Genomic DNA, 25,690 nt, shown 5'->3' with positions numbered 1-25,690 from the left:
ACTCTGTTGCCCAGACTGGAGTGCAATGGTAAGATTCCTATGCTCCAGTGATCCTCCCACCTCAGCCTCCTGTCTGGGACTAAAGATGTGTGCCACCACATCTGGCTGATTTTTAAATATTTTTTTGTAGAAATGAGGTTTTGCCCTGTTGCCCAGGCTGGTCTCGAACTCATGGGCTCAAGCCATCTGCCTGCCTTGATCTGCCCGCCTTAGCCTCCCAAAGTGCTAGGATTACAGGCCTGAGCCACCGCACCTGGTCATGATTTTGAAGTTTTAAAAGTGTACTTAACCCTTAATAAAGGCGTATGTATTATTTCTAGTCACATCACATTTGTCTGAGTTGTTTTGGGGCTTACAGTATAAAAAAGAAGTCTGCATTGTTTTTAATTCTTTAGGAGAATTTAGTAAAAATTATTTTAAAAATAAGTAGAACTTTGGGGATTTGCCTGAAAAGCTGCGTATATTCACTCTTTTTTATTATTATTATTATTATTATTTTTGGAGACGGAGTCTCGCTCTGTCGCCCAGGCTGGAGTGCAGTGGCGCCATCTCGGCTCACTGCAAGCTCCGCCTCCCGGGTTCACGCCATTCTCCTGCCTCAGCCTCCGGAGTAGCTGGGACTACAGGTGCCCGCCACCGAGCCCGGCTGATTTTTTGTATTTTTAGTAGAGACCGAGCCCGGCTGATTTTTTGTATTTTTAGTAGAGACGGGGTTTCACAGTGGTCTCGATCTCCTGTCCTTGTGATCCGCCCTCCTCGGCCTCCTAAAGTGCTGGGATTACAGGCGCATATATTCACTTTCTAGTGACAAAATCAGCCTGTGGCATTTTTAGAACACCACAAGGCATACCCAGTCCCACTTCTCCTCTTCATCTCAGCTGATGATTTCACTTTCTAATCCTATGCTGTAAACAGTTAAGATCTAGGCCGGGCGCGGTGGCTCACGCCTGTAAACCCAGCACTTTGGGAGGCCGAGGCGGGTGAATCAGGAGGTCAGGAGGTCAGGACGTGGAGACCATCCTGGCTAACATGGTGAAACCCCGTCTCTACTAAAAAATACAAAAAAATTAGCCGGGCGTGATGGTGGGTGCCTGTAATCCTAGCTACTCAGGAGGCTGAGGCAGGAGAATGGCGTGAACCCAGGAGGCGGAGCTTGCAGTGAGCCAAGATTGTGCCACTGCACTCCAGCCTGGGCGACAGAGCGAGACTCCTTCTCAAAAAGCAAAACAACAACAAAAAAACCAACAAAACAAAACCCAGTTAAGATCTAGTGTGCTGAGCTCTTCAAAGTGGGAAAGTATAGGTTCCTTGGAAACAGAAGAAGGGTCTCTCATTTAGGATTGGTGGGGAGGGAGGACCGTAAGCCTTCCTGGAGGAAGGGACATCTTCACCAAGAGTAGAATTGGATTATACTTCAATGAGAGGTCAGGGCAAGGTTGAGGGAAGAGGCCCAGAACTGAAAAAGTATGACAGAAGCCAGCACTGGAAGTAAATTCAATTGCGTTGGAGGGCGCAAGTCATTCTAATTTCATGTGTAGCACTTGTCAGTTTCTGACCATTTCTTGTTTACTGTCTGTTCTTCTACCCTCATACCCTAATACAGAATAGGAGGCCTGGCCTGCCGATTCCTTAGTGACTGGCACATAAGTCTGTTAATCTTTCCTGAGGGGCCAGCCTTGTGTCAGCTCCTGTTCTAAGTGCTTCCATCGCTCCCCACCCCCGCCATTCAACAAAATTCTACTTCTTCAGAGCTGGTTCAAATGCTTTATTCTCTATGACCACCCTCCCTCCCCCGCCCCGTCTCTTTTCCTCACTCTTACTTTCAGAATTAATTACTTCTGTCAGAGGTCCCTCAGCTATTGGTCCTTCCTTGCAGCATCAATTTAGTTATGCATAGTGTTAGTCTGCGGTTTCCTTGTCTCCTTTATTTCTCATTAAGTTTTAAAGCATATGAAGACAATACATGTTTATCTGTCTCTGTAAGCCCTACAACACTTTGGGCAGGCTTTTACACACAAAACAGGGCTCAAAAATATTTTGAATAAATGAATTAGGGAGAGGTCTACGAACGCCCTCCGCTCCCTCCCTAGTTCTCAGAACAATACTTTAAAATAAAAATCTGACCATTTCAACCTTGTTAAAGGCCGATCTTCATTCTGAGAATAGAATTCTAACTCCTAAGCACGATGGTGACAGGGCGCTGTGTGAACCTGCACCCACGCCCCGTCCAACCACGTCCCTCTCCACACCTGATCTAATGAAACGACTGCTTAAGGTGACCTGCAAGACCGGCTGTACTCATTTATGCCACAGGCTTTTACCTCAATTACTCCCTCTTTCTGGAATGTCCTTTCTTTCCTTGCCTGGCCTGATTCAGGCATAGTCTTCTCAAGCAAGCTTTCCTTCTTTGAATCTAGGTCCTGATTAATAACTTTTTAAAAAAGTATTAAGTACAGAAAATTTAATATGGTGCTCCCCCATTTATGTGATTAAAAATGAAAACAATACTAAAGTGTAAAATGTAATCTTTTAAAATGTCACACAACTTTACATGCATGCTAGATTTAGAATACCGTCTGTATTTACGATTTTCTCTTATTGACTGTCTCCACGCGCACCCACTCCGCAGACGCCCTTAACAGTGTCTACTGGATCACCCTCGGGTTGGGTCAAACGCTCCTCTTCTCGGCTTTTCGGGCGCAACCGTATGTCAACATTCACCATCTTAAGATGAGCAGACTGCAAGCGTGGGAGCTGCCGAAGTGGCGAGAACAGCGTTTCCGTCGATCGAGCGCCAGGCCACCAGTCAGCTCCAGTCCTATTTTGAGTTGAAGTAAAAGCTACTCCCTAGATGGCCAGTGCACGTCTTTAAAAAGCGGCTCCCTTCCCACAAAGGAAATACGACTGGTTCGCATCTCTCAAGGGTTGGCGTTGCGATAAGAGAGTGAAATATCAGCTGGCCCTGGACAACGAGATACTGTGAATTCCCGGACCCAATAACGTGACCAAACACCGTGACTCCCAGGAAAACTAGCGTAGGGAGGGCGGCTGAGGAAATTACTGACACCGGAAGTCACGTGAGCGGCTTCCCCCAAGGTCGCTATCTCGACAGTCGACTGTTCAGCCTTGCAGGCTCCTCTGGCGGGCTTCGCTGAGATCCGCTCTTTCGGTGCTCGACTCGCCCATGCTGCTGCTGCCGCCGAAGGAGGGGCAAAGCTCAAGATGGCGGACAAAACGCCAGGCGGATCTCAGAAGGCCAGTTCAAAGGTAATTTCTGACAAAATTTCGTAAGTCAGCAGATCTACCACTGTCGTCTGGGGCTCACAGACACTTCTGGCCTGTGAGAGGCGACTGGGATTGGGGTCTGCGTTCTGGTCGCGACGGTAGGCCCGGGCGCCGCCGCACCGTGGTGCGCAGGTTGAGAGGCCTGGTATCTCCCCTTATTCCCAGCCTGGATTCAGCTCGAAACTGGCGTGCCCAGGGGGTGGTGGCGTGAGTGCTTCGGCCCGCGCTTGGCGTTGGAGTGTAATCAGGAATTCAGATTGAGGTCCGAAGTCGTGAAAACGCTCTCCTGTATTTCAGCTTCCTGCGCCCTGAGGCCTCCAGACAGCGCCTGGGAGAGAGGCGGGAATCGCTTCCCGGTGCTTAAGTGCTGCTTTTTTCTCGGTTTTGGATCTCACTCACTTCCGGCCTCCCTCAGTTTCCCTCCAAGGAATAAATAATCTTTAGGGTCGCCAGCTGTGAGGGGAGGACCACTAGGGCAAAGACGCGAAGTGGGAAATGCAGAGGCGGGAGCAAGCTCTCCTTTGCAGTGCTTCATAGCCAAGGTTAATGTACACTCTACACGTGGTCTTTACCTTAAGGGGAAGTAAAAAGCACTTTTTAGGGTAGAGGACTCGTGGTCTCTTTCTTCATGTTGAAGAAACACAGTGAAAAGAGACGCCCCGTAGACTTTTAAGCTACATACGATTAGTAAATTGCATTTGTGTTTACAGGGAATTCTGTGCACGTATTGTGAAACCAGTGAGCTGTGGTAGTAGTTTAGCATTAGTAAGGTTGGGTTCTTAGTTGCCATCTTGGGCGGGACATTTAATCGTTGTTTGCTTTGGGTTTCTGGTCTCGAATATATTAATTGGTACTGCCACTAGGTAGTTAAACTTTCCGATGCTGATGCAAAAAGGTGTATAACACTTTTTCAGGTGCTAGGGGCTGTTACATCTTAAAGAGTGTGTGTGACTATTAATCGGTTATTAGAAAGTTAAATTTACGGTAAGAGAGAAGCTTGCTTTTACAGTTCTGAGAAACATCAACTCGTTTTCTACTTGCATTCTCTAATCCGACTGTTTATGCCACTTGGTGAATGATGTACACCAAAATAATTAGTTCATAATTAGTAATGGTCTTACCAGACATCCTTTAGTTACATTCAGACTTTGATAAGGGGCCAGTTTCGGCTGCTTTACAAGGTGTTATGTCAGTTTTTTTCCCTCCTCAGTACATTTCGTCTTCTCCCCCTCTTTGGGGGCGAGGGGAATACAGGGGTAACTCGCTCTACCAACTCTTCTCAACAGACTCATGACAAGAACATACCGTTAGGGAGCTATTGCTAAAGTTAGCTACATTCATAACAAGTCATGCATAAGCCTCACAATTTCTTTTTCTTCTCAAAATAATATTTTAAGTATTCCCTACTTGAGGTCTTGGATATATTGAAAACATTTCAATGTCTATGTTCAGGCTTCCTTCTGAAATAGTACTTTTCATGATTGTGAATGATGGCTGTTCCCTATAAATAAATTATTGGATTATCCAGTAATCTTTTCTGTTTATATTGCCTTAGATTATAATCTCTTGATGCTGTTAACAGATTTCTTACTGATGTCTGTAAAAGGAATCAGAATCTCTTAACTAATTTGGAGGCTGCATAATGTAGTGGGAAGATTATGAATTTTGTTAGCAAAAGAGATTTGGGTTTAAATCCTGACTTGGTCATTAATGAATTTGAGATAATATTAAGGCAGATTGCTTAAACTCTGGAGCCTCAATTTCCTCATTTGTAATGTAGATATAATTCTTTTTTTACAAGGTTGATATAAGGATTAAATGAGCTAGTGTCTATAAAGTACAACATAATAAATTTTAGTTTCTTTCCCCTCTCCTCTTTTGTTTTTAGTGGAAATAAGTTCTTAACTTTCAAAATGTCAGGATAAATTTTAATCCTGTGATTTGGAATCTAAGTCATCAGCCGTCATAATGACTGCCCAGATAGCTGCTTTTTATTTTATTTTATTTTATTTTTATTTTTGTGAAGAAGTCTCGCTCTGTCGCCCAGGCTGGAGTACTGTGGCACAGTCTCTGCTCATTGCAACCTCCGCCTCCCGGGTTCAAGTAATTCTCCTGCCTCAGCCTACTGAGTAGCTGGGAGTACAGGCGCCCGCTTCCACGCCCGGCTAATTTTTTGTATTTTAGTAGAGACGTGGTTTCACCATCTTGGCCAGGATGGTCTGGATCTCTTGACCTCGTGATCCACCCGCCTCGGCCTCCCAAAGTGCTGGGATGACAGGCGTGATTCACTGTGCCCAGCACTGCTTTTTATTTCTAACACAAAATTTGTTAGAGAAAGTGTGAGATCATTTTGGCTAATACTACAGTATTTGGAATTTCTAGCCTTTGATATCTGGTTTGATTTCCTTTCCCCTGGAAAGAACAGATGAGTGGCTTATGTTTTACAATACAGATGGAGTGAACAGATACTTCTGTTTCATGTTTCGTCGTTTTCTTTGGTAGTTAAATTCCTATTAATATGGATAGGGATGCTTATATTCTAGACATTGGGAAAATGGTAATTTTAAAATATACAGTATGGCAAAATTATTAACATTTCTTAATTATAAAAAGATTAGATTAGATAACCTCTACAGGTCTTCTAGTTGCTTTTTTTTTTTTTTTTTTTTTGAGACGGAGTCTTGCTCTGTCGCCCAGGCTGGAGTGCAGTGGCGCAATCTCAGCTCACTGTAATTACTCTGCCTCCCGGATTTGAGCGATTCTTCTGCCTCAGCCTCCCGAGTAGCTGGGACTACAGGCACCCGACTAATTTTTGTACATTTAATATTTTATTATTTGTATTTTTGTATTTTGTTTTTTAGTAGAGACGGGGTTTCATCTATTGGCCAGGCTGGTCTGTAACTCCTGACCTTGTGATCCTCCGGCCTCAGCCTCCCAAAGTGCGGGGATTACAGGCGTGAGCCACTGTTCCTGGCCTCTAGTTTTAAAATGATACTTTATGAATGTATACTTGAATGACTTACCTTTATTCATAATTGTCCCTAATGAAGAGACCCCTATGCACTTTAATTTTCTGTGTAATTTTGTGTGCTTTGCATTTTAGAGCCTGGCAGATGTAGACATTTAATAAATGTTCTAGAAATGAGCTAAAATTTTCCTGTGCATTTGTTTATCACTAGTCTAAAATATTGCTTGGCTGGGGAGGGGTGTTGACATTATGTTGTAGCTTTGATTTTGAGAGGAGAGCGAGCGAGTCTGTAATTGTTTGCTAATAAAATTGTTAAACATATTTTCTTATAATTTAATTTATAAAAAATTATTATTTTTGACTGTCAGTTGTTTACTTAGCAAAATTAGGATATGAAGAAAATTTAGTATTTTCTTTCCTTCTGCAATTTCCTGTGCTGGTAATATTGCTAATGTAATGGAATTGCGCGCCCTGCTATTTCACTCTGTGACTATGGCTTTTTTTTTCTTTTTTGCCGTGTCGCCAAAAATTAAGTTAGGTGAATGGATAAAACAGAAAAAACTACAGACTTTCTTGCACATCCAGTGCTGAATTGCTTTGGAAACTGTTTTGATTGACTGCCTTTGCTGATTAACAAAAAGTATCACTTTTAAGAAATAAGTAAAATGAGGATCTGTTCAAGGCTTGTGAACCTTAGGTATTTATTACTGCCAGTTTTCGTTTTTTGTGGTAACTGAAAGTTTATGAAAAAGTCCAAACAAAATACATACCTTGAAAATTAGGCTTTTCACAGTTTGCCAGTTTTAAACTGAATCTTTATTATGATATAGTTGTAACCTTATCTTAAAATATAAGGTAGTTTTTTTGGCAGAAGGTTTTGGTTTGGTGTGGAAGGTAGAACTGAACTTCCTTCTATTTTCTCGATTGATACTTTCTCGAAACTTGAACCTGCAGCACTGGTGTTAGAATATGCCTGTTGGTACGGTTTTAAAAATAATTCCTATCATTCTGGATTGAATTGATTGTTTTCTGAAAGTGCAGTTTTTATTTTCACTTTTTGTTTTTTAGTTCTGAAACTTTGTTTTCCTTGGAAAGAAAACCTTCTAAGAAAGATACCCATTTGCCTTACTGGGTATCATAGAGAGAAGAGCTCATTTAGTATGCAAGTTGAAGACATCTACCCCTCTACCCCCCACTCTTTTTTACAAGGAGCCATCATTTTTGGAATAAAAAGAAAAACTTGCTACAAGATATTAAAATCAAAAATAGTAATATTACAAACTATTTGCCTCTTATTCTAGTATAGGTAGTTTTAACATTTTATTGCACATCAGCCGTGAGCTGTATATTTTGCTGAAATAACGTTTTTGAAAGCAAGATACATTTGTCAGTAGCACTTGAGGCTAATGGTTGTGTTAGGCATCTATTCCCTGAGTTAAAGGTTTTCACAAGGCCCTTCCTCAGGTTAGATAAGCTATAGGTTATTCAGAGTATACTTAACAACTTTTCGTATAGTATTGGTAGTGTTTTGAGTAATTTAACAAATCATCTTAGGTTTGTTATTTAACTTTATTTACATAGTGCTTGTATTAATGATTTTGTGAATTTTTTTTTAAAGATGGATACCTTGATTTGGCTTGGATAGTGGTATTAAGCTAGGTAGCTGTGGTTAATGAGTGGACAGCCTAGTATGTTGACAGTGTGGAGTGTAATTTTGTTTGGTGGTAGGTACTTGTTCTGACAAATCAAGTATATTGAGACTCTGTCACTTGCCAGATCTTGTGCGTGATGTTGAGTTAGAAAATGGTAAATTAAGAATGTACCCATTTTTAGCAGTCGGGTGCGATGGCTCACGCCTGTAATCCCAGCACTTTGGGAGGCCGAGGTGGGTGGATCACCTGAGGTCGGTAGTTCAAGACTAGCCTGACCAACTAGTCAGGAGATGGAGAAACCCCGTCTCTGCTAAAAATACAAAATTAGCCAGGCCTGGTGGCGCATGCCTGTAATCCCAGCTATTATTAGGGAGGGTGAGACAGGAGAATCACTTGAACCTGGGAGGTGGAGGTTGCCATGAGAGCTGAGATTGCGCCATTGCGCTCCAGCCTGGGCAAAAAGAGCGAAACTCCGTCTCAAAAAAAAAAAAAAAAAAAATAGAATGTACCCATTTTTACCCATTTTTGAGGAGCATGCTGTCTAGTAGAAGAGAGTCAAGACAGTACAATTAAGGTGTTATTATGCTTCCTGCGGGAGAGATTGTTAAACTTGTGGAAATGAAAGTTGCTGCTCTTAGAGGGTGAGAGGAGAAACATGGGAGATTAGGAGACAGATACGAGAATGGAGAGCTCACTAGGCAGAATGGTGGTGTTGGAGGAATGTTGCTGTGGATAGCTTGCTAATTTGGAAACTCAGATGTGGGGCTTTCACTTGAAGTAAAATTGGAGCAGCTGGAAGAAAATTAGTTTTATTCTCAGCCAGCAAGCTATAGGGCAATAGGTAGTGTAGTTGGCTTCACTTTTATCCCCTTAGCAGCCGTCAGAATGATCTTTTTTTCTTTTTAGACTTTCTTGCTGTCCCTCCCCACATTTGTACTGTCTGGTTTCTCTGCTCCAAAATTTCTCTTGTGTATGCTACTTTATCGTCTCAAACTTCCCTTAGTCTTCCTTTTCATTTCTTGCTTTTGTGTCTTTTTTCTTTGCTTGCTTTCTTCCCTCCCGCCCCCCCAAGACAGGGTTCTTGCTTTGTTAGGCTGGTCTTAAACTCCTGGCCTGGAGCAGTCGTCCCATCTCAGCCTCCTGAGTAGCTGAGATTACGGGTGTGAGCCACTCCATCCAGCAGCTTTTGGGTCCTTTCATTTGGATAAGGTGCTGTAGGCTTCAGGAGATCTTTAAGCATCATTCGTTTGTGTTCTTCAGTTAACAATAAAAAGCCAAACTCAAGACAAATAATACAATTCAGTTCCAGGTTAAGAAGAGGGAGAGGCTCAGCTTCTGAAGTAGTGCTATATTTACTGTTTACCTTGACTGTTTGTTATCTTTAGAAGTTGATTATTCTTTTAAAAATTGTGTTAACTGCTGTTTGAACTGTTCTTAACCCTCAAAAAGTTCCGTGCTGAGTGCTGTTTGGCTATAGGTGTGTATCAATGGAAAATGTCTGGTTTGCAATAAATGTGATTAGTGACATCTTAAGCTAATTGAAATCAGCTGGTGCATTGTCCTACACCATGCTGTTATTGCTCTATTTGCAAATTTATCAAATTGTATTATTTTGAAAGCTGACAAAATTGTTACTTTTGAACTCATTTTTGTATTAGAGATTATTTTATTTGATGAATGGTTATGCAAGTGAGATGCTTAAAGATTATAGAGCTTCATCTTTTGATGACGACTTGGAGTCAGGGAAGAGTTAACTGTGTATGGAAATAGGCAGAATGTCTAGGTTCTTGTATCTTTTGTTTTTAAATCCTAGAAATGATTTGGATGTGATGGCATAAAAGACTAAAGAAAGGGTAGCACTTTCTTAGTTATTCTTTTGGATGCTTATTCTTTCTGGGTGAACTTTAGAATTGTTTTGGCAATTCCTTTGCCCCCTTGCAGGTATTCCCTTTGGAATTTAGAGCTGTTGAATGAGATTGTATTAAATAAAGAAATTTAGGTATCATTGACATTATCTTTATATTGAATTTTCCCATCCAGTAATATGAATCTTTTGGAAAGGTGACTTGAGTAACTGGATTTCTCCTAAAGTTTTTGTTTTTTCTTAACAAGGGTTATATACATTTATTAAATTGGTTTCTAGATGTTTTTATATTTTTTGTTGCTTTTATGATTAGGATGTTTTTGTTATCTAGCAAGTTAATACTGGTGTATTGGAAGGCAGTTGACTTGTTTTTGTTGTTATTGTTTGTTTTTGAGACGGAGTCTCACTCTGTTGCCTAGGCTGTAGTGCAGTGGCAGGATCTCGGCTCACTGCAAGCTCTGTCTCCCGGGTTCACGCAATTCTCCTGCCTCAGCGAGTAGCTGGGACTACAGGCGCCCGCCACCACGCCCGGCTAATTTTTGTTATTTTTGGTAGAGATGGGGTTTCACCAGATTTGGCCAGGATGGTCTCCATCTCTTGATACACCTGCCTCAGCCTCCCAAAGTGCTGGGATTACAGGTGTGAGTCACTGCGCCCGGCCCAGGCTGTTGATTTTTTTCAGTCCCTTCAGCCTCTTGCCTGAACTTCTTTTGTAAGAATGGTTGTTTATTCTTTTGGATTTTTAAATTTCTAGATATTTGTAAATTGATGAGTTTCAAGATATGTTTCAGAGTGTGTTTCATAGTTAATACTAAAAATTTTCTTCTTTTGTACCATCTTGACGTTTAAGAAAGATTAGCTGCAAGAAGAAAATGAAGGTGGACACAAAAGTTGGGGACAAAAAAACCATGGACAGAAAGAGTGAGATGGGGCCGGGTGCAGTCGCTCATGTCTGTGATCCTAGCACTTTCAGAGGCGAGCAGATCACCTGAGTCGCGAGTTCGAGACCATCCTGGCCAACATGGTGAAACCCTGTCTCTACTAAAAATACAAAAATTAACCAGGCATGGTGGCACGTGCCTATAATCCCAGCTACCCAGGAGGCTGAGGGAGGAGAATCACTGGAACCTGGGAGGCGGAGGCTCCAGTGAGCCAAGGTCCTGCCACTGTATTCCAGCCTGGTAGACAGAGTGAGACTCTGTCTGAAGAAAAAAAAGAAAAGAAAAAAAAAGAACAAAAGAAAGAATGAGATGGGAGGCGTCCCAGTACTTGGTTGTCCTGGGCTGATTTTTCTCTATGCTAATGTGCAATACAGTGGAGTTCAGAGGAGTAAATTGATTCAGTGCAAAATTCTTACCAGCTGTTCTTAGCCTTATGTATGGACAACATAAATAAAACAATACTGTATGGATCTATATTAATCTTCCTGATTTGCTTTTTTTAAAATAGCATACGAATCTTCAATTTTCTCTTAAAATATTTTGTCTTGTGCTTTATATGACATCTGGACTCGGAGTTGGGGTCAGGTGAGATATTTGTGATCTCAATGTTCTTGATTTCATTTGAACACTTAACACTTAAATATATAAATAAAAACAAGCAAAATTTCACTACCCTATACCCTCAAAAATAAAAACAGCTCAGTGACAGTTATATTTTGGATCCCCAAGTAAAAATTCTTGGAGAATCTTTCTTTCAGAAGGATAGCATATATTTAGTTAATAGCCTTACAGCTTGTCATCTCTGTCTTTACATGCGTAGTGAAAACAAATTATTGCATACCATGTATAATCTGATCAGTTAAGAAAAATTGAAGTTTTAACAGTAGACATTGCTGGCAGATACCATATGAACTCTTTCTCGTGCCACCAGGAAGCCTGTGTCATGCTATAGAATCATCTCCCTTAAAAGGAGTTGTAAATGGTGCCGTATTGAAATTTGATAATATTTTCTTGAACTTTCTGCAGAATTTGTACCTTTTTTTTTTGAGATGGAGTCTCGCTCTGTCACCCAGGCTGGAGTACAGTGGCACGATCTCGGCTCACTGCAAGCTCCGCCTCCTGGGTTCACGCCATTCTCCTGCCTCAGCCTCCCAAGTAGCTGGGACTACAGGTGCCTGCCACCACGCCCGGCTAATTTTTTGTATTTTTTAAGTAGAGACGTGGTTTCACCGTGTTAGCCAGGATGATCTCGATCTCCTGACCTGGTGATCCGCCCGCCTCAGCCTCCCAAAGTGCTGGGATTACAGGCGTGAGCTACCACGCCCGGCCAGAATTTGTACCTTTTAATAGACAGCAAGGATTTATATGTGGATTTCTTTATGTGGCTTTGGGTGGTTAGAGAAAGGGAGAGAGTTCTTGTACTGTGAACCAAGAAGTTGCTGGGCAGTACTGTGGCAGTAAATGATGCATCTATGATTAGGAAGAGCTTTTGCCTAAAACTTCTGTTGTATAAATGGTGGTTAGGTTTCCAGTGTATACTATAAAGAGGTAATTGTGCCTCATATATATCCCACTAGTGTTTGTATTATATTTTTGGAAATAAGCAGGCTGAATTTTAAAGAAATGACTTACACGTTTACTTTGTATCATAATCTTTTCCTAAGTCAGAGACTGCCTTTGCTCAGTTTAATTAACTGAGGAGAAATTGCCAGAAGTTAGGAAATACTAAGTTTGTATAACATGAGAGACATAGTTTGTTAGTGTAAGACATTTTTAAGTTATTGACTTTTATTTTTAATACTTGTAGACGAGATCATCAGATGTTCATTCATCTGGATCTTCAGATTCACATGTGAGTATAAAAGGCAATCTTTGTCTTTTTTCCTTTAAAATTTAATTTCTCCTCATATGGTTCCCTACATCAATGATTTTACTTCACAAATAAGTACAATTATATTGTGTGTGCTTTTTTTCCTTTTACTCTTTTTTTCTAGGTGCCTTCCTTTTTTTTATGTTCTACTTGCATAAGTTAGCCCTCTCAAGCCATGTTAGAAACCTAGTATGTATATTTCCTTATGATTTTTATTGTGTAAAAATCTGTACATACATACGTATATGTACTTACACTTTGACTATCGGAATGCATTATATACATGCTTTTCTCACTGCACAGAACATGTGTTGGAAATCCCTGCAGGTAAACTGTTATAACTCTAATCTGTTCTTTCTTAAGACATCATAATGTTCTATTGTGGGGAGGTGCAGTTGTTTGTTATTTGTTTGTTGATGGGCATTTATTTTTTGTTTAAAGCTTTCGAGTAACATTTTGGATAGATAATACTGCAATAAGTATTTTTTTATTTATGTTATTACAGCAGTGTTCAAAGTGTAGTCTGAAGACCCCTGGGAGTCAGAAGACCCCTGGGAGTCACTGAGAATCTCTGAGAAGGGTCTGTGAATTCAAAACTATTTTGTAATAATACTAAGGCGTTATTTATGCCTTTTTCACCATTTTGGCACTTGCACTAATGCAAATATAGCTGGAAGTGCAAAAGCATTCGGTGGGTAAACTGTTGGCACTTCAGCACAAATCAAGGCAATGACACCAGAATATACGTGTAGTCATTATATTCTTCCCCGGCAGGCACAATAATTTCACTTGAGAAACCAGCATAATTAGAAATAATTTTTACTGCTTGGTGAAGCAGTAAAAATTACTACTAGTTTACTACTTCATCAAGCAGTAAAAATTTACCATTGTCTTGATCTTTTGTATAGTTTGTCTTAATATTCTATGTGATAAAAAATACGTATAACACTTATGCTTACCAAAATGTGATGTTTGGTTGAGTTGAGAAATGAAACTAGTTGCTTTTTTCATGAAACACTAGTTTTACTTGGGAGTGACTGACAGGCAGACTATGGTGAATCAGACTTGGGGATTTTGGCAGACATTTTCTTGAAAATGAAGGTAATGAACCTGTTACTTCAAGGAAAACAACTGTTACCAATATAAAATTCAAGCTTGTGAGTTAGAGTTATTGAAAACTTCCCGTTCTTAAGAACTCTTTTACGCTGGGTGCAGTGACTCACACCTGTAATCCCAGCACTTTGGGAGGCTGAGGTGGGCGGATCACCAGGTTAGGCAATCGAGAACATCCTGGCTAACACGGTGAAACCCTGTCTCTACTTAAAATACAAAAAATTAGCCGGGCGTGGTGGCAGGCACCTGTAGTCCCAGCTACTTGGGAGGCTGAGGCAGGAGAATGGCGTGAACCTGGGAGGTGGAGCTTGCAGTGAGCCATGATCGTGCCACTGCACTCCAGTCTGGGCGACAGAGCGAGACTCTGTCTCAAAAAAAAAAAAGAACTCTTTTGATGAAATCAATGGTGATATTAAGGGATGTGATATTTTGATAATGTACAATGAAATTTGTGAATATCTGACATGGCTTATTTCTAGTTTTCAGTGCTGTATATGTATGTATGTGTGGTTTGTTTTTTCTCTTGTTTTGCTTTTCCTGAAGATGGATGCATCTGGACCTTCAGATAGTGATATGCCAAGTCGGACACGACCTAAGAGCCCAAGAAAACATAATTATAGGAATGAAAGTGCCCGTGAAAGCCTTTGTGATTCTCCTCATCAGAATCTCTCAAGAGTGAGTATAGATAAGATAAGGTAAAGATAGGAAAGGATAGTTAATGATGTTAATCTGTCCTTGATTGAATTTAGTGGTTGAATATTTGGTTTTGTATGTGTTTCATCTTACTCTATTTGAAAATAGCATTCTTTTTGTATTTGGGATAACAGTAAACTCATTTATGTAGGGACATCCTTTTAGCTCAAATGTGAGATATATTTCATTTTAGAGTTTTAAATTTTATTCAAAAAGCAAAGTGGTGTTTGGATTTAAAATGGTTAACTGTCAAGTTTATCTTTCCCCACTTATATCAAAAATTTATTGAACCAAGTACCAAATATCAGTTACTGGAAATGCACAGATCATTGAAACACTATTCTTGTTTCCAGAGAGCTTGTAGTCTCACTTTGGAAAGTAAACGGGAGCAGGTGCTATTCACTCTAATAAGTGCAGTGCCCAGGGTAATACAGGAACACAGAGAAGGAACTTCTTCACTTTAGATCTGTAAAGTGCTCTCAGGCTCTTTTAGACTTTTATTCTATGTGAAGTAATTTTTTCTTGTGGTTAAATTTGTCGCATAACACAGTCATCACCAGCCAGTATTAACTACTGATAACAAATTACTTTTCTTGTTTAATATTTCTAGGTATAAATATATTTTTACTTTGCCTAGATTTATTTTACAAGAACCCATTTTAAAATACCCTGTTTTGGCCGGGCGCGGTGGCTCAAGCCTGTAATCCCAGCACTTTGGGAGGCCGAGACGGGCGGATCACGACGTCAGGAGATCGAGACCATCCTGGCTAACACGGTGAAACCCCGTCTCTACTAAAAAATACAAAAAACTAGCCGGGCGAGGTGGCAGGCGCCTGTAGTCCCAGCTACTTGGGAGGCTGAGGCAGAGAATGGCGTAAGCCCGGGAGGCGGAGCTTGCAGTGAGCTGAGATCCGGCCACTGTACTCCAGCCTGGGCGACAGAGCGAGACTCCGTCTCAAAAAAAAAAAAAAAAAAAAAAAAAATACCCTGTTTTTAGTTACAAATTGTTTTCATTTCTGCAAAAATTCTGTAAGTAAACTTTTAAATGATTGCTTATATTGTTTATTTGAATAAATACTCCATAGTTTCCTTAGCCATATCTCTCTTGGGTGTCTGAATTTAGCCCTTAGGGTATAAATAAAATTTGAGCATGGTGATTTTTCCTTGGGTTTCATTTAATTCATATATAATCTTGCCACTTGTTAACTTTTGAAGTTGAAACCAGAGAGACCGAATGATGGCAAAACGATTTTCTATTTTGAGAAAATGTGTTTTGAATCTGCTCCTGAAACCCAATATTGACTTTTAGGTTATAAACTGCTTTATTTTTCTCAAAGGGATTTTAATTAACTGTAAAATAGCAGCAATGTTACTCTTCTATTCTGCATCTCCCAAAGGCAAGCCTATTTAATGACTAGGGAATTTAAAGTCTTAATTTTGTAATTGGTTAGCTTCTCATTTTAGTAGTGAGAGAAACCTTCAGATTTCAGTATTTTAGGTTGTATTTAATAAACATTTCCTACCTTTTAAGTTTATAAATCAAATGAGTAACTGATTGAACACAAAGGTCTACAGACGGCCGGGCGCGGTGGCTCAAGCCTGTAATCCCAGCACTTTGGGAGGCCGAGACGGGCGGATCACGAGGTCAGGAGATCGAGACCATCCTGGCTAACACGGTGAAACCCCGTCTCTACTAAAAAAATACAAAAAAAAATTAGCCGGGCGAGATGGCGGGCGCCTGTAGTCCCAGCTACTCGGGAGGCTGAGGCGAGAGAATGGCGTAAACCCAGGAGGCGGAGCTTGCAGTGAGCTGAGATCCGGCCACTGCACTCCAGCCTGGGCGACAGAGCGAGACTCCGTCTCAAAAAAAAAAAAAAAAAAAAAAGGTCTACAGACAGTATATTCAGGCTATATTTCAGAAGGAAGTTGCTTCTAAGTTGCATAAATGAAGACTTCATTAAAATACTGTTTTCTTATATTTAAAATTGATATAGTTTTACTTGAGCTGAAACTTTAAATATTGTAGGTGATATTTTAATCCCAGCAAAGAATGAAATTATGTTCATAAATATCTGTATTGATGAAGAATGAGGTAATTTACCAAATTATAAAAAAGAAGTTATTTATAATATGTAAAATGAGGGTTGTAGATGGTAAATTCCTGCCCGGGACCATGGAAATGTTTGCCTCCCTTTGCCTACTTCAGGATCTGTTTTCTGTCATTGCAACTTTCCCCCAGAAACATCTGTACTTTCCCTCCTCAAATGCTTTTATTCTTGTTCTAAGCATTAGTGTCTGTCTCTTTTTACCTTTTTTTAAAACATGCCTTTTGCATGTTTTTGACCTAGAGCTAATGAATGAAGACATTCTTTGATGAATACTTAACATCAGAGTCAAGTAAGATAGGCACCTGACATGTAGAGTAGCCCCAGCTTTTCTTTACAATGAAATTTTTTAAAATGGCAATCTATTCTGAAGACTTAGTTATCGGTTGATGTGTATTAAAGTTTTAGATAGCACTAAGAATGTATATGTAAAGGTATGCTTTTTATTTCTTAGCCTCTTCTGGAAAACAAACTTAAAGCGTTCAGTATTGGAAAAATGAGTACAGCTAAGCGAACTTTAAGTAAAAAGGAACAGGAAGAATTAAAGAAAAAGGTAATGTTGAAAATATATTTTGAATTATCCTTGGAAATGAATGTGTCTGAGTGTATTAGAGGAATGTTTCCTGAAGATTCTTAACCTCTAGGATATTCTCAGCTCCACCTCTGAGTCAAATCTGTAATACAACATATATTCCTAGAAGTTGAGCTTCTATCCTTGTTCCCTCACCCTGTTTCTTTTTTCTTTGTTATAGTTTTGGCTATTTTCTAATCTTCTTTTTGTTTAAGTAAAGTGTGTGTGTGTGTGTATGCACATTGTACCCATTCCCCTTAGATTAATGATAGTATGCTTTATACAGTATACTTTTTTCCAACTTGCTTTTGTAACTTAACATTATATCTCAGAAATTACCTCAAGTATATAGAAATACTCCTTATTGTTTTGCTATGGCTGTGTAGATATGCAATCATTTATTCAACTAAAATTCTATTGCGGGCATTTATGTTTTGTTCTTTTGTCATTACAAATAATGCTGTGAGGGATAATGTTATGCATATGTTTGGTTTTTTTGCTAGTGTTATCTTTGGGATATATTCTTATAGGTGAGATTTGGGATATGTTCTTATAAGTGAGATTACTGGGTTGAATGGTAAATGCATAAATATAGTTTTTCTATATTTGTCGTTGTCAAATTGCTCTCTGTGGGGGCAGTGACATTTTGCACCCCTGTCAGTAGTGTATGAATGAATGTTTCCCCATAGCACTGCCAGTAGAGGAGTTTTGCCAGTCTCCTGCATGAAAAATGGTATCTCAGTGTAGTTTTACATTTGGATTTCTCTCATTATGAGTAAAGTTTAACAGTTTTTCTTGTGTTTGTTTCTGTGAACTGTCTGCTCAATTTTTTTCTATAAGTTGTATTAACACTTTGTTATACAAGGTACACTTTTTTTTTCTCACTTTGTTGATTGTCTTTTTATTTTGCTGCTGGTGTTTTTCTCCATGCAGAAACTATTGTTGTACAATCAGATCAGTGTTTCCCTATGATTTCTGGTTTTTCAGTTTTTTCCATTATCAGCTTATAAGGGAATTACCTACTACTGTATGGTTTCGTTTTTAAGAATATTAAATCAGATTATTTTGTAGTTTATTCTGATATGTGGTGTCAAGAATAGATTCATTTTTGTCTTTTTTCAGATAATATATTCAGTTATCCTAGTGTCATTTATTGAAAAGTTTATTTCCCGTTGATTTGAGATGCTCCTTTTATTGAACACTAAATTTCCACATGCTATTTGATTTTATTCTGTATTTTCTGTTATATTCTGTTGGCCTTCTTTCTGTTCGTAGATGTTTTGGGGACATTTAGAATAATTGAAACTATCAAATTTCTTCTGAGCTCTCTTTAGATCAAGATTCTTCTGAGCTTTCTTTTCTTTAATGCCACTTGTCAGTAGATATTGCTGCTTCAACTTCTAATATGCATGTTTTTGGTGATTTGAAAAATATTTATATTCACTGAATTAAATCATCATGCCTTGGAAACTTGGTAAACGTTACTAGCAAAATATGTTTTCGTATAGTCAATTGTCATACAATTTGATGCTTGAGTAGTCGCTAGACAAATTTACTAGTTAATCTGTACTTAGGGGTTCTTTTCTGGTTCTACAAATTGCCGGTAGAGGAGCAAAGCCTCTCTTGGTTTCATTAATTAATATTTAATATCTACTAAAGATTAGATGTTATTAATTGTTAGGACTGCTTAACCTGGGAAGGGAGGGTTTTCCTCCATCTTATTCCTTGATGAATTTAGCCCTGTGTACATTAACAATTTTTGTATTGTGTGATATTAATATTTTCATGTGTATTTAGGAGGATGAAAAGGCAGCTGCTGAGATATATGAGGAGTTTCTTGCTGCTTTTGAAGGAAGTGATGGTAATAAGGTGAAAACATTTGTGCGAGGGGGTGTTGTTAATGCAGCTAAAGGTAAGTTTATAAGTGTAACTGCTAATAAAGTATAACTGTATTACAGTTTCTGAGCAAACTCCATCTTGGTTGAATGACTGCAGGTAGATAATTATGGAAGGAAGTTTGGTTGCTTTTGAATTTTACATTTTCTGTCGGCACCCTCTAGTGGTTATATTAGCAGAATAAATGGCCAAGTGTCAGTTAATGAGATACTGAAGACAGATTTTAAACATATTTAGTCCCTTTCAAGTTTTAAGACAGCAGAGCACTTGTCACAGATTTTAATGTGTGTTGTAGTTTTGCTACAAAATGATTAAATTAGCATTATTGAGGTGATACTTGAACTTCATATTTGTTAATAGTGATACATTTTAATGCTAAAGGCATTTTACTAATTTTTACTTGTTTTTAATAAAGAAAAATAATGCGAAATTAGTTTTGAAACTTAGTATTTTAAATTTCAGAAGAACATGAAACAGATGAAAAAAGAGGTAAAATCTATAAGCCATCTTCAAGATTTGCAGATCAAAAAAATCCTCCAAATCAGTCTTCCAATGAAAGACCACCATCTCTTCTTGTGATAGAAACCAAAAAACCTGTAAGTCATACTTAAGTAATTGACCATTTATGTTCAGAGATGACATTGCCAGTGATACTTCCACTGTAAGCAAGACTTTGGCTTTTTTTCATTTTTGGCGGGGGCAGGAGTGATAGATGTTAAGTTTTGATGCTTTCTAACCCAGTAATTTACTTAGATGAGAGATGATGAATTAGGACACATAGATGATATTCTTTTTATGCTCTTTGAGCAGTGAACATTTGCTATTTATGCTCATCATATATTGCAAGTCAAAAATTTACTATAATGCAAGTCAAAAATTGACTATATTTGACTTGCAATGGGGTTGTCTTTTTAAACATTTGTGAACTGAGGTATTTAAATTATTAGTATGTGTAGTGTCTGTTTCCTAGAACATTTTTAGAACATTTTGGGAATTACTGTCAGAATTAGTGACACTTAAAATATTCTCAGTGTTAGAAAAAAATTCTTTTTCTTTGAGAGTTTGGTTTTTATGGGAGATGGCAGACAGATGTGGGTCATGTCATTTGGAGCCACATGTGGTGAACAAATGTGATTGCATTGAATAGTAAGCCTGGTTTTTTTTGTTTGGCTTAAAACATGTCTCTAAAAGCAATGAAAAATCCAGCTTTATTAAGATACAATTCACATACAATATAATACGGTTTACCCTTTTTTTTTTTTTGGGAGACGGTCTCACTGTTGCCCAGGCTAGAGTGCAATAGTGTGATTACAGCTCCTGCAGCCTCAACCTCCTAGGCTCCGGTGGTCCTCCCACCTCAGCCTCCTGAGTAGCTGGGACTACAGGCAATGTAGTCCCATGCCCAGCTAATTTTTTGGTATTTTTTGAGTAGCTGGGACTACAGGCAATGTAGTCCCATGCCCAGCTAATTTTTTGGTATTTTTTGTGAAAACGGATTTTCACCATTTTGCCCAGGCTGGTCTCGAACTTCCAGACTCAAGTGATTTGTCCACCTTGGCCTCCCAAAGTGCTGAGATTACAGATGCCTGGCTAAAATTGATCCTTTTAAAGTATACAGTTGACTAGGTGCAGTGGCTCATGCCTGTAATCCTAGCACTTTGGGAAGCTGAGGCTGGAGGATTGCTTGAGCCCAGGAGTTTGAGACCAGCCTGGGCAACAGAGCAAGACTCCATCTTTACAAAAACAAACAAAAAAAAATTTAAATAAAGTGTACAATTGAGTGGTTTTAAGTATATTCAAAGTTGTGCAACAGTCACCACTCTGATTTCAGAACATTTTTATCAACCTGAAAAAAAATCCCTACCCATTATCAGTCACTCCCATTTTTTTTTTTTTTTTTTTCCTATTAACTTCAGTCCCTGACAACCTACTAATCTACTTTCTGTCTCTTGATTTGTTTATTCTGGACATTTTGTATGGATGGTATCATACAACATTTGGTCTTTTGTATCTGGCTTCATTACTTAGCATAATGTTTCAAGGTTCATCTTTGTTGTGGCATGTATCAGTACTTCATTCCTTTTTGTGGTTGAATAATACTCCATTTTATAGACATACCATATATTGTTTATCTGTGCACTACTTAGTAGATGGACATTTGGTTTGTTTCCGCTTTTCTGCTGCTGTAGAAATAATGCTGCTGTAAACATTCATGTGTGGGCTTTTTTTGTGTGAACTTATGTTTTCAGTTCTCTTGGATACATGTATATACATAAACTGAGAAGTGGAATTGCTGGGTCACATGGTAACTATGTTTAGCCTTTTGAGAAACTGCCAGTTTTTCGAAAGTGGTTGTACCACTTTACAGTCCCACCAGTAATGTTTGAGGGTTCCAGTTTTCTCACGTCGTACACTAACACTTTGAGACCAGCCTGACCAACATGGAGAAACACTGTCTCTACTAAAAATACAAAATTAGCTGGGCTTGGTGGTGCATGCCTGTAATCCCAGCTACTCCGGAGGCTGAGGCAGGAGAACTGCTTGAACTCGGGAGGCGGAGGTTGCGGTGAGCCAAGATCACGGCATTGCACTCCAGCCTGGGCAACAAGAGCGAAACTCCATCTCAAAAACAAACAAACACAAAACTGTTTTGTTTGAAAAGTTTATTTTAGTCATTTAGTGTGTGTGAAGTTGTACTTCATTGTGGTCTTGATTTGCACTTACTTGATGATATTGAGCATCTTTTCATGTGTTTATTGTCCATTTATAGGTTTCTTTTGGAGAAATGTCTATTCAAATACTTGGCCCACTTTTTAATTGGGTTATTTGTATTTTTGTTGTTGAATTCTAAGAGTATTTTACATCTTCTTGAGTCAAGGTTCTTATCAGCTATATGATTTGGGAATGTTTGCTGTTCTCTGGGTTGTCTTTGCACTTTCTTGATGGAAGCATGGAGGTTTTAAACTTTAATGGAGTCAATTTTATCAGTTTTTTTCTTTTATTACTTAGGCTTTTGGTGTCATAGCTAAGAAACCATCACCTAATTCAAGATGATGAAGATTCCTGTGTTTTTCTCCCAAAAGTTTTATAGTTTTAGCTCTTACATTTAGGTCCATGAACCATTTTGAGTTTATTTTGTACATTTATTATGTGGTGTAAAGTAGAAGTCCAACTTCATTTTTCTGCATATGGATATTCAGTTGTCCAAGCACCATTTGTTGAAAATACCATTTTTCTGTATTAAATTATGTTGGCGCTTCTAAAAGAAGGATTCCAAAAGTAGATTAAGAAGCAGTTTTAAAAGAGGATTCCAAAGATGTTACTTATTGTTCCAGTAATTCATGTCCTCCAAAGGTGATTGTTTTGAAGAGTGTGTATTTTTGGCAGTTACTTTCCATGGCAGTTCAGTTACTTCATGTTCATTAATTTCCCTGACTACTGGTTGTCATTTTAATTGTCTAATTGTATTAATAATTTGTTATTTTGGAGGAAGGGGAAGGGAAGTTCAATGATAAGAAAAGCATTCTTTCTTTTTAATTTAAATAATTAGAACATACAATTTGTACTGAAATGATGTAAAAAGGCTCTTATTATTGAATCATTAGTTTTGCTTAACCTTTTGTTTGAAGTATAACTTGTCATATCCTTTATAGCCACTTAAAAAAGGAGAGAAAGAAAAGAAAAAAAGCAATTTGGAACTCTTCAAAGAAGAATTAAAGCAGTAAGTTTTATAGTGTGGAGAATAACTATCATAGGTATATTGAGCTGATACATAAACAGATGCAAGTATAAAGAATATACTGTACCAGTTAGTTATTACTAACCACTTTGCTATGAGATTGTTTTAGATATTATGATATTTGGTGGGATATCTTTGAAAATAAATTAGCATTTAGTCCAGCACCTGGGTTGCTTGCATTATGAATATTCAGTTCAATTGATTTATTTAATGTCCAGAGTCCTGTTTGCAGTGGAAACAGTATACTCACTGGGGTGGGAGTGAGGGGCAGCCAGACTTAGCAAGAAACAAATTCAGTGGTTTTAATGTTGAATTTCCTCCTTACCTTTAAAGTAGGCTTTGTGTTCCATTGCTAGTATGATATATTAGAAATTTGCTCGTGGTTGTATTATAGCTGAGGGACTCTCTAATCTTGGTTCTCAGTACCAGTATTTAATTACAGATATTTCTAGTTATTTGATGATAGTAATTTGATAAGCGCTATTCTTAAATGTGAATGAACAAATTTTGGCTCATTATAAATGATTGTAAATATTTTCAACAGAATTCAAGAGGAACGTGATGAGAGACATAAAACAAAAGGCAGATTAAGTCGATTTGAACCTCCTCAGTCAGATTCTGATGGTCAGCGTCGTTCTAGTAAGTGGCATTTACTTTAATGTGTATGTTTGTGATCAATTACAGTAGTTCCCACCTTACCCATGGGGGGTTACATTCCAAGGCTCACCAGTGGATGTCTGAAACCATTGATATATACTATCCTTTTCTTCACACATTCATAGCTGTGGTAAACATTAATTTGTAAATTAGGCACACTAAGAGATTAACAACAATAAGTATTAACAATATTCTGAAAGAAAAGTTATGTACAATCCCAACACTTTGGGAGGCCGAGGCAAACGGATTACCTAAGGTCAGGAGTTTGAGACCAGCCTGGCCAACATGGTGAAACTCCGTCTCTACTAGAAATACAAATATAGCCAGGCGTGGTGGTGCATGCCTGTAATCCCAGCTACTCAGGAGGCTGAGGCAGGAGAATTGCTTGAACCTGGGAGGCAGAGGTTGCAGTGAGCTGAGATCATGCCATTGCACTCCAACCTCGGTGACAGAACAACAGTCTGTCTCGAAAAAAAAAAAAAGTTATGTGAATGTGGTCTTTCTTGTTGTCTCTCGGAAATTGTTACTGTAACAAACTGGGGGAAACAAAGGTGAGAGTAAGAGGGGACTACTGTATTATAAAAACTAATAATTGTTTTCTTTTCTCCCCTTTAAGTGGACGCACCTTCAAGAAGAAATAGATCATCTGGTGGTAATACAGTTTTTTGCTCTTCTAATTGATAAATTTTCCAAACTTTATATTTTGCAGGTTATAATTCTTTTTTTCTTTCTGCCCTAGTTCTTGATGATTACGCACCTGGCTCACATGATGTAGGAGATCCAAGCACTACTAATTTATACCTTGGAAACATTAATCCACAGGTAATATTAAGTAAGATGAATGTTGAGTGATATGCTTTATGTTTTTGGAAGAAAACTACTTTGTCAGTCAAAAAAAAAATCAAGATTCTGAAGCTGACAAATCTGATGGCGGTGGCTCAAGCCTGTAATCCCAGCACTTTGGGAGGCCGAGACGGGCGGATCACGAGGTCAGGAGATCGAGACCATCCTGGCTAACACAGTGAAACCCCGTCTCTACTAAAAATACAAAAACTAGCCGGGCGAGGTGGCAGGCGCCTGTAGTCCCAGCTACTTGGGAGGCTGAGGCAGGAGAATGGCGTAAACCCGGGAGGCGGAGCTTGCAGTGAGCTGAGATCCGGCCACTGCACTCCAGTCCGGGCGACAAAGCGAGACTCCGCCTCAAAAAAAAAAAAAAAAAATCTTTAGAATTGTCTTGTAAACTTGAGACTTACCGGTATGGCCCATATTGTTTTGCCACATATTCTTGTTTCCTCTTTCAGTAACTAGATTGAACTCTGAATTTGAAATGTTTTACTATGTGCTAATTTTATTATTAAATCAGGGTATGACCATTGATGATAATATTATTTTGAGACTATCCACTTCTGATGCATACTTGTTTCCTTGCGGAGTCCCTTTTTCTTCTCACAGTAGCAAACTACTGTTTGTGGTTTGTCTTTTACATTTTAATTCTTTTCCTGCATTGGTGCTGTTAATTATGTTATGGCGAATGTAGTAGCAGTAGTATATAATATACTGTTATTAAAAATTATATTTTGCATATTTACTGTTAACTGTTTTCTCTGCATTTGATTACATGGGTAGTTGATGTTAGAAGGAGAACAGATGATTAGATCCTTTTTTTCTTCATTGTCAATAAATATTTCCTCCTTAATTTAAATGTACTAACCAAGTCTGCTTGAAAAATGTTACTAAATGCCTAAACAAACCGTCACTATAAAACGTCTTACTTAGATCCAGGACCTTAAAGCAAAGGAAGATAGGGAGTAAAAGTGATTTTGATTTCTCTATCCGCTGAACTTGCCCACCCTGGCATCTTAAATAAACCAGAATATTTATAGTATGAAATGATGTATGAATGCCCCACATGGGATTTTACTTGTGTAGCGTTCCTGGTACTTGAATGGAAAATTGAAGCATGTTGCTATGTTGCTTTTCATTTTGTAAAAAACTACTTTGTTTTCTGAAAATAATTTTTTCTTTTCCCTTTTTTGCATAATAAAAATCTCCTACCCTTTTTAATAGATGAATGAAGAAATGCTGTGCCAAGAGTTTGGAAGATTTGGACCATTAGCCAGTGTGAAAATCATGTGGCCTAGAACTGATGAAGAAAGAGCCAGAGAGAGAAATTGTGGCTTTGTGGCCTTTATGAATAGAAGAGATGCTGAAAGAGCTTTAAAAAATTTGAATGGTAAGAATGTTTTTATTACCCATTTATACAATTCAGATATTTCTTTGGTTTGGAAAAGTATTTATAAAAACTAGGAAGGATTGGACCTGAAATGGAGAGGTTA

General features: G+C 38.6%; 1 protein-coding gene across 6 annotated transcripts in view; it reads left to right on the top strand.

Moving 5' to 3' along the window:
- Positions 1-2,752: 2,752 nt before the first annotated feature.
- Positions 2,753-25,690, top strand: part of U2SURP (U2 snRNP associated SURP domain containing) — a 77,024-nt gene continuing 54,086 nt past the window's right edge. For 2 of the 6 annotated variants that reach the window (XR_004437306.1, XM_033212406.1), the window contains exons 1-11: positions 3,112-3,267; positions 12,518-12,562; positions 14,237-14,368; positions 16,946-17,044; positions 18,860-18,974; positions 19,421-19,554; positions 22,612-22,679; positions 23,242-23,336; positions 23,971-24,006; positions 24,094-24,176; positions 25,422-25,587. Coding sequence is in view for 4 of the 6 variants with exons in the window: in XM_033212406.1 (XP_033068297.1) it covers positions 3,223-3,267; positions 12,518-12,562; positions 14,237-14,368; positions 16,946-17,044; positions 18,860-18,974; positions 19,421-19,554; positions 22,612-22,679; positions 23,242-23,336; positions 23,971-24,006; positions 24,094-24,176; positions 25,422-25,587 (1,018 nt within the window). In the remaining 2 variants the exon portion in view is untranslated. Of the gene's footprint in view, positions 3,268-12,517; positions 12,563-14,236; positions 14,369-16,945; positions 17,045-18,859; positions 18,975-19,420; positions 19,555-22,611; positions 22,680-23,241; positions 23,337-23,970; positions 24,007-24,093; positions 24,177-25,421; positions 25,588-25,690 lie in introns of all 6 variants that reach the window. The other 4 variants (XM_033212408.1, XM_033212407.1, XM_033212405.1 and 1 more) reach the window with 4 other exon arrangements.

This window comes from Trachypithecus francoisi, unplaced genomic scaffold, assembly GCF_009764315.1.
Source record: "Trachypithecus francoisi isolate TF-2019V2 unplaced genomic scaffold, Tfra_2.0 Lachesis_group0, whole genome shotgun sequence".
Lineage (NCBI taxonomy): Eukaryota > Metazoa > Chordata > Mammalia > Primates > Cercopithecidae > Trachypithecus > Trachypithecus francoisi.
The sequence above is the reverse complement of the archived record's forward strand: the minus strand, read 5'-3'. Positions and strand labels throughout refer to the sequence as shown.